The 9,711-nt window shown below is 43.9% G+C and overlaps 1 protein-coding gene across 1 annotated transcript in view; it reads left to right on the top strand.

Moving 5' to 3' along the window:
• Window positions 1–9,163, top strand: part of LOC131683903 (phagocyte signaling-impaired protein) — a 31,276-nt gene extending 22,113 nt beyond the window's left edge. The window contains exons 7-8 of the mRNA XM_058966303.1: window positions 8,579–8,795; window positions 8,863–9,163. Coding sequence (XP_058822286.1) covers window positions 8,579–8,795; window positions 8,863–9,041 — 396 coding nt within the window. The 3' untranslated portion in view covers window positions 9,042–9,163. The remainder of the gene's footprint in view (window positions 1–8,578; window positions 8,796–8,862) is intronic.
• Window positions 9,164–9,711: the final 548 nt, after the last annotated feature.

Raw genomic sequence — 9,711 nt, forward strand, 5'->3', positions numbered from 1 at the left:
AGCCGCATCCATCCTGACGAAATGCAAGGTGATGTCGTACAACGATCATTAAAGCCAAATCCTGCATGCAGCGACTCTAGGTTCTGAAGCAGAATGGCGAAGCATATGAATGGGAAACACTGCTCTCGTCATCACTCCAAATTGATGGGAAACTATTTAATAATCATGCCATCTGATCAGTGAAGTTCGCGTATCCCGTTTCATTTCGATACTTGACGCCGTCAGCATCCAGCTTCACTTCTGCGATGCACCTGAGCGCACATATGGGACATTCTGTTATTTTAGAAGCGAAGTGTACTACTAAGTACAAGGTAGCACCAATACAGACTGGAACTCTGTGCCATTTCTGGACAGATTCCATCACTGTTCTTCAATGATTTCCCGGGATCCCGAGTAGTTGAAAGACTTTTGTCGCAAAGCGAGTCTCACAGATATAGTTATCAACCGACCTCAACGTCTGGAAGCATGTTCCTGGAGTCGGCAACCTATTTGTAAAGACATTTCATAAGGATTAAGTCCTACTGACACTCAACTTTACAGGATGGTGCACATGGACACCGTAGCTATCAAGATCTCCGGAATTTGGGCAAAGTACGAACATGCCCGTAGAAGAGTTTCCTAAAGTGTCCGCGGAAGGACGCGAGACACCGTTAGTGGTCATGACCACGACACAGTTGAGTTTCTGCGCTGATTCTATCTAGCCAAGGAACGTCGAGCGACAACTTTCGTTAGGCGCTATCTGCAAGTATTTCACGAACGAGCCTCGCAACGTCGTTTGGAAAGGGAGTAGTGCAAGCCATACACCATTCCGAGCATTAAACTCTACTCAGCCCAACCACTTACCGCACAATATCTTCAACACATCGAACCTTCACTCTGTCATCTCGCGCATGGTAAACTTTTGACTGAGGAGATTTCCGATGTTGCGAGTGGTGATCGTGTCGAAGGTTTTCACGTTGAAGTTGTTTAATCCGTTTGTCGATCCCAAAGGCAGCTTACAAAGGGGTTTCGAATGCACTCAACCGCATGCTGAGGTCGATGAGTCTGATCGGAATCAGATCTTTGACTGATGATCCGAATGACAGCGGTATCCTCTGGAAATTCATCCCATCACGAGCATCGCTGGGTTTTTGGGGAACTGCAGTGATGTCAGTGAAGAAACGCCTCTTGAAGGCAATCGGCAACTTTAACATTTCATTTAACTGACTCCAATACCTGACGATTCGTGCGATCTCAAGGTCCTCGCGCCAGCCCATTTCCACGTCGGGAATAATCTCTAAGCTGTTCCAGAAGCTAAAACTTCTGGCAACAGCTTGAAACACGGATAGATGATCCATCAGAGATGGCTACAAAGGAGTTGATCTTGTTGGTACCCTGCAGCAGTACAGATTCGAGCTACGAAAGGCTGTAACTTCGTCGTGTTTGCAAAGTCAGCGTCGTGAAGGAACACTACATCCCGCCAGCCAATTGGCTTCTTGGCAGAATCATCAAATGTCACCCAGGAACTAAAGATATCGTTCATGTAGTCACGTGCGACCCGGGCCCCGTGGTGGTGGAGGAACGCTACGTGGGAAGCTGAGCTGCAAGCAACCGGGCGGGTCATAGGTGGTGGATAATGCTTAATCGCGATAGCAACTAGTTGTGATTCGCGACCCGAACCAGCAGCGGGGGCTGACTGCGGGTGTGGTAGGACGAGGTAGTGGGCCCTATACGTCCTAGGCCTAAATACCACATGCCCTAAAGCAGCCCTGACAAGGCGAGTCAGCGCCGCCTTTAAATAAGCGCTTAGCCCAAATCCCTCTCCTCCCGTTATCCTTCCTTCCTTCCTTCCTTCTGCGGCTGTTCGCCCATCTAAATATGGAAGCTGTTCTTCAATGTCAGCTTCTTTCACCGAACAGCCTAGATAAGCCGTGTAGTGTCGGTAGTGGTTGTTTCAACCGGCTAAGAATAACACTACGGACTACCTGTTTCAGTGGTAAAAATCTACCAAACAGGGAACCCCAATTCCATAGTGTCATGCGACCCGTGCTATGGGTAAAATTGTTGAGGGGTTTAAAACATTCTCAATGGCGAACGGAGCCTGGGAAAAGTCGGGCGAACTCCCCAGTATGCTGCATTACGCAGCGGAACGTTCACTCTACACACCGATTTTTTTCACCGATGATCCACTTAATTTTGCCGAATTTTTGTTGGCTGGGGGTTTGCAGAGACTCTCGGCTGATGGTACTTCGGTGAAGTTTTGTTGAGTTTCGATTATCAAATTTCGATGTGTACAGATGAACCTGCCCAGAGGCCGTGTGGTATCCGGCCTAGAATTGAGCCACTGGAGTCCTGCTGCCATGTCGTAGGAGGCGACTGAAAGTAGGAGACCCTAAGTCAAGGTGTAGTTCCGTGCCGAGGACTTAATGATTGGAGGGTCTAAAATATGCCAGTCGCGCACGGAGCATTTTGGGTTTTGCCCTTGCTGTGTTATGCGAATCTCTGACACAGTGGACCATTATTTTCTTCGCAAATCGTGGGAATCAAATGATCATGTCCCATTTAAACCTGATATGGCTCGCTAAATGCGTTAACATCCCAACTCGCTTGGTGTCCTCTAGTTGTTGTGCAATTTGTGTTGGAGATGAAATGTACAGTTCTCTAATCAAAAATGGTTAGAATAGCACAAGTCAATCTCCAACATAAACGTACAGCAACTATGAATTTATCTCGACTCATGCAGGAAGGTAAAGCTTCCATAGCATTGGTTCAAGAACCGTATTTCCATAAAGGAAACTTCTATTTTGGAAAGTTACTTAACACTGCCTTCATTGCTTACAACAAGACAGGCATGACTAACCCACGTGAAATGCCTCGTGCTTGCATTCTTGCAAATAAGGCTATTGACGCGTGTCTCATATCGGAGCTCACAACTCGCGATATCTGTGTTGTCACAGTTACATTGACTGTCGAAAACGTAGACAAAAAATATATATATTGTTCAGCATACCTACCGCATAACGAATCATCTCCTTCTGATGATTTCAAAAGCATTGTATCATATTGTAGCAGAAATGGGCTTCCGCTCATTATCGGCAGTGATGCGAATGCTCATCACATCATTTGGGGCAGCTCAGACATCAATCTGAGAGGCTCTGAACTGATGGAGTACATAAGTAGTACAAATCTCCATATTCTGAATGCGGGAAACCGACCAACTTTTGCGAGGTCTGGGAGGGAGGAGGTGTTAGACATAACACTTTGCTCTGATAGAATTTTGCATGAACTGGGAAATTGGCAGGTTCCAAATGAAACTGAACCGTCTCTATCCGATCATAAATATATATTTTTCCAGCATTTTGATGTCACCTTCAATGTGGTGACCTATCGTAATCCTAAATCTACAAACTGGGACCTCTTTTTGGAAAACTTGGCGACTAAATTTCATGGATATTTTCCAACAATTAGTCAACTAGACGACTTAGATGACGTCGTGGATACGACAAACTCATTCATATTAGCATCCTACGAAGAAGCTTGTCCACTTCGTACTGTTAAATCGACTAGGGGAACCCCTTGGTGGAGGGCTGAGCTTGAAAGAATGAAGAAAGTTATGAGAAGAGCTTGGAATCGGCGTCAGCGTGATGACTCCAGGGCTTTCAGGTCAGCTCGTAGTGCATATAAGAAATGTCTTAGATCTGCAGAACGGGCTGGCTGGCAAAGCCTATGCACTAATGTCTCTAGTCTGAACGAGGCTAGCAGATTAAATAAAATTCTCTCCAAATCGAATGATTTTCAGATGAACTCCTTGAAAACCAGAGATGGTGTTTATGTGACGGACGAAAAAGATGTTCTTAATTGTCTCTTCGACACACACTTTCCAGGCTGTATCGATCCGGAGTTGATCAACGTTCACAGATCTCATTCTGGTGATTCGGACTCGTGGGCGTTAGCACGCACATTGGTTTCCACTGAATCGGTCAAGTGGGCAGTTGACAGCTTTGCTCCATACAAATCACCCGGAAAAGATGGGATACTTCCCGTGCTACTGCAAAAGGGATTTGATATTCTTAAACATGTCTTGAAAAAGATTTTGCTTTCCAGTCTTGCTACCGGGTATATCCCGAAAGCATGGCGAGAAATAACTGTTAGATTTATTCCCAAAGGGGGGCGCTCAAGCTATGAAGAAGCCAAGAGTTTTAGGCCAATCAGCTTAAGTTCTTTTCTTCTGAAAGCTTTGGAACGGATAATCGATCATCACATCAGGAACGTTAGTTTAGTTGAATATCCACTGCACAAAATGCAACATGCATATCAGTGTGGGAAATCCACGATCACTCTGCTTCACGATGTTGTTTACAACATTGAGAAAGCCTTCTCGCTCAAGCAATCTAGCTTGGGTGTATTCCTAGATATTGAGGGTGCTTTTGACAATGTGTCCTTCCAGTCTATTCTGGAAGCGACGCGCGGTCATGGGATACCTGCATGTATCTCAGGTTGGATAAACGCAATGCTTAGTAACCGCATGCTTTGCTCGTCACTGCGACAGGCTGAGATACGGAAGTTGAGTATTTGCGGTTGTCCTCAGGGCGGCGTTCTGTCACCTTAGTAGCTGACGGCTTGTTGAAGAAACTCAATGAGCTTGGATTTCCAACCTACGGGTTTGCTGACGATTACCAAATACTAATTACTGGATTTTGCATCGGAACAATCTTTGACTTGATGCAACAGGCATTAAGAGCTGTCGAACAGTGGTGTCGACAAGTTAAACTATCAGTTAACCCAAGCAAAACTTCAATGGTTCTTTTCACGAAGAAGCGAATAACAACCGGGGTTCGTCCCTTGCAGTTCTTTGATTCTGAGCTACTGTGTGCGGATCAAGTCAAATACGTTGGAGTCATATTGGATTCCAAACTGAATTGGTCTGCTCACATTGAGTTCAGAGTCAAGAAAGCGTGCATGGCCTTCGGGCAGTGCAGACGAACTTTTGGAAAGACCTGGGGTCTCAAACCTAAATACATCTATTGGATTTACACGACAATTGTACGTCCAATACTGTCATACGGATGCCTTGTGTGGTGGCAGAGGGGAGAGGTGGTGACAGTCCAGTCAAAGCTAAACCATCTGCAAAGAATGGCGCTCATGGCGTTGACTGGTGCTTTCACCACGACTCCGACTGCTGCTCTTGAGGCACTTCTAAATATCAAACCATTACACATACACTTAAAACAAGAAGCACTATCATGTGCATACAGACTGCAGGTTACTGGGCTTTGGAACAGTAATCATGTTGATCTTGCTACCAGTCATATACGATTGTGGTCACAAATGGTTACATGGGGTGAAGATATTCTTGCTCCCAGCGATATTACACTCACTTGTAGTTTTCCTTACAGGACATTCCATGTGAAGATTCCCTCTCGAGAGGAGTGGTTGTCTGGCTTTATGGAAAGACAACAACAAACGCAAGTAGTCTGTTACACTGACGGTTCTCTGATGGAGGGACGTGCTGGTGCTGGTGTCTACTGTCGTGAAATGAGATTGGAACAATCTCACTCACTAGGTAGATATTGTACTGTATTCCAAGCAGAAATCTTTGCGATTATGTGCGGGGTGCAATCGGCCCTTCAACTGAGTTTGTCCGGCAGAGTTATAAACTTCTGCTCCGATAGTCAGGCTGCAATCAAGGCCCTTAGCTCAGACAAATCCCGGTCCAAGCTAGTGATCGCGTGCCGAACCCAAATCGAAGAACTAAGCATTGTCAACACTATCTACCTTGTCTGGGTGCCCGGACATTGCGGTATTACTGGAAATGAATGGGCTGACGAATTGGCCAGGGCAGGTTCAGCGATTGACTTCGTTGGTCCTGAGCCCGCCCTGCCAATTTCGACAAGTTGGATAAGGGAAAAAATACGGTCCTGGGCTTTGTCCGAGCACCGCAATTATTGGAGAAATCTACAAACGTGTCGCCAAACAAAGGCGTTTCTAGAACAACCATGCCCAGTGGTTTCGAAAAATCTCTTACATTTTTCGAAGCTCCACTGCGGCATGCTGACCAGGGCTTTAACCGGCCACTGCAAACTCAATTATCACATGGCAACTATTCAGCGCGCTGAGTCTTTTTCATGTGATCTTTGTGAATCCGACTACGGAACCTCATATCATCTGATATGCAACTGTCCAGCGGTAGCGCAATTGCGATTTCGAGTCTTCAGCCGTCCTTATATAGACGAAACCATGTTTGGTCGACTGAAACTCAGAGACATACTAAAGTTTCTTATCCAATGTGGTAAAGAGCTTTAGGATTATTCGCAGGCAAGTTGAACTACTTGTGAGTTTAACTTACCTGTTGTTTATTTTTGTTTTGTGCTGTTATTTTTCCCACCCTTCCAATTCTACTTCCCCACTCCTCCTTGTCCTTTCCTTCCACTCAGGAAATGATGAAAACACACGGCAAGGCACAAATCCCCGACTATGTACGGGGAACGTGCCATTTGAGCCAATATATTCTGATTCCTGATTCCTGATCGGAATCAGATCTTTGACTGATGATCCGAATGACAGCGGTATCCTCTGGAAATTCATCCCATCACGAGCATCGCTGGGTTTTTGGGGAACTGCAGTGATGTCAGTGAAGAAACGCCTCTTGAAGGCAATCGGCAACTTTAACATTTCATTTAACTGACTCCAATACCTGACGATTCGTGCGATCTCAAGGTCCTCGCGCCAGCCCATTTCCACGTCGGGAATAATCTCTAAGCTGTTCCAGAAGCTAAAACTTCTGGCAACAGCTTGAAACACGGATAGATGATCCATCAGAGATGGCTACAAAGGAGTTGATCTTGTTGGTACCCTGCAGCAGTACAGATTCGAGCTACGAAAGGCTGTAACTTCGTCGTGTTTGCAAAGTCAGCGTCGTGAAGGAACACTACATCCCGCCAGCCAATTGGCTTCTTGGCAGAATCATCAAATGTCACCCAGGAACTAAAGATATCGTTCATGTAGTCACGTGCACCGCTGTTGTCAAAAAGGTTGCACGCCCCGTGACCAGAATCGCTTTACTACCTACATCACTTCAACAAGCAGACTGTGTGGGATTGCAGTTAGAGCAGTCGGGATCGGGAGAAATTACACCTGTGTATTTGGGTTCTTAGTGCCGACCCTTTTTGACGAGAACCGGTTCTGCGGTACTGAAATACCAGTTCTACCGTAAAAATACTGGTACCGGAATATTTTTTTTGTGAAGAACACTTCAGAGTGGAATAAACAGTTTAAAATTATTTTTCCTTTACTGGTAAGCTTTCGTATGGTTTAGTCTACCTTCTTATCTCGCCCTGAGCAGAAGCTAAAAATTTCTCCCATACCTATCAATTAAACAACCAATCAGCTTCTACTCCTTTATTACTTATTCGCTGTACAAAGAATTGAGCAATGCAGTGAGAGACACACAGAAGTTACAAAATATTTCTACTGCTAGAATTGCTATTGCCATTTAAAGAATCCCATATTAAACCAACAGTGCACTGGTGACAGTGGTACTTGTGGAGCATGCAGGAATATATACGGCCTCTAGCAACAACAAGTGTCGGACTAACATTCCATCCCTTACCTGTTGCTATCTACCTTAGGGCCTGACCGGTGCCTCTACTGATTAATAAGCAACTTTGGGTCGTACATCGAATGACGATTTGTTATTCTCAAGCATTATCATATATTTGTGCAATTTCGACTAGTCCTAATCAATGACGGAGTTCTCATCAGAATAGGGATCTTTAGGGGTGTGCGGGTTAAGGCATTTTCTGATGCAGATTTGTACCGTGAGTTAATATCTCAGGCCTTTTTCAATTTTTTGGCCCGAAACTATTGAAAAAAACATTTTTTAGTTTGTTTCCTTTTTGGACAATAACACATCCAAACCCATGAGACTTGCACGACTCCATAGGTTACCTTATCAGATCTACCATAGTTTGCAGATTAAACTTGGGATGGCAGGCTGCTAGCGGATTGACAAAGTACCAGATCATGTTGTGTGGGGTGCTGTCCCGGTTAACAATAAGGCGACCGAGATATTAGCAGATACGTCATTTAGTAGGACAACTGTCAGTTTGCTGGTTGAATTTAATTTGGTTTTTTTTAAATTTAAAAATCATTAAAGAATAATTAAAGTTTAAGAATGGTATGAGTGTACTCGTAAGGGCACCCGCTACCAATACATATGAAAAACTGGCACAATTTTTCCAAATTAAAGATCCCTATTGACGGAGCATGCTTAAGCTCGACAGTTATTTACAAGACTATTTAATGTTTTCCTAGTCAAAATCAATTTGGACACAGCAATGAAATAGTTTTAATGGGCTTTAGCAGATGAACTAGGTCAATCCTTTCTTATTTTAAAGATACCAAAAATGGAAAAACAATTGGGCCGATTTGACAGCAAAAGGCTGATAAAACCGAATCTTCGCTGTATTCAGCTAATTTAATTTAGAGTGGGTAGACAAGATAGATGGGTAAACTAGATAAAACATTTTTCCGAAAAATTAAATCCTTGGTAGTTTTTGTGAAAGTGAACTACAATCCCTAATAATCTCCTTTTTTGTAGATTGCCTGCCTGGTGCTATTCGTACTGACTGTATGCTACGATAAATACTCTCAGGCGCCGGCGCCACAGCCTACGCGTAAGGTTAAGAAGAGGGACGCAGAGCAGAACAACCATGAAACCGCAGTTGTAATAATGACGGAGAAGAATCGCCTGCTTCTCGTAACGGATCTACTGCGAGCTCTCAAAAACAACATAATTGAATGCGATACGGTGCTATGTGAGTATAACAGATTAGATTGGCTCCTACAACACGTTTCCAAACCTTTGGCCGTTTTCCTCCACAGCGTCCTGGGAACTGCCACTGTTATCCGATTCGCTAGCGGCAGCCCTCGAACAAATGTCACTTGGCCTCAAGTGCGAGAGTGGCGTACGGCTGAAACTCATGGATAGCCACTTGGGCGAGATTAGGGAACTGAAAAAGTTGTTAAAAGACAAACTAAAATTGATCAATAAATCAATTTAATGCGAATAGCGCTGTATTCAAATGCTAGGTTGTTAAAGCTACCGGGAATGTTTTTAGGTTTGAGAACTGACTGAATAGAAAACAATCGAACGCGTCCGAAAAGCTGACTGCTAGGATATAAAGTTCACATCGTTTTAAAGAAAATGTGTCACAAACGTCCTTCTACCTACATGTTCATCGTGTTCATCGCAAACATTCTGCTCACTCAGAACACCTTCGTTATTCTTACAATGATGGCCTCTGATGGTGTATGACCAGAAAAACTACAGACATTGTTGTAGTACGCATTTTTGTTAACCTATATGTTCCACTTTTTTTTGAGTTAGTTGGAGCAAGCAATCAAAATGACTAACCCCTTCAAATTTGCAGGGATAGCTAATGGCCAAATATAACCAAAATGAGCAAAATTCGCAACTCATATTTTAAAAATTTGATGTGTAAAACTCAGTGACAGAACAACGCCAATAGTTATCAGTGTCATGCGATTATGCCTAATTAATGTTTTTAAAAAACTATGAAGTTGTGAATCTTGCTCCTTGCTGATTATTTCTGTAGTAGCGCAACATACAAAAATTCTGTAAAGATACATAACTCTTTGAGTTTCCACTACCACTTACGCCAATAATGCACTACTCCGATACAACGTCAAACTTTCGTCTTATTGCAATTA

The sequence above is a fragment of the Topomyia yanbarensis genome, chromosome 2, assembly GCF_030247195.1.
Source record: "Topomyia yanbarensis strain Yona2022 chromosome 2, ASM3024719v1, whole genome shotgun sequence".
NCBI lineage: Eukaryota > Metazoa > Arthropoda > Insecta > Diptera > Culicidae > Topomyia > Topomyia yanbarensis.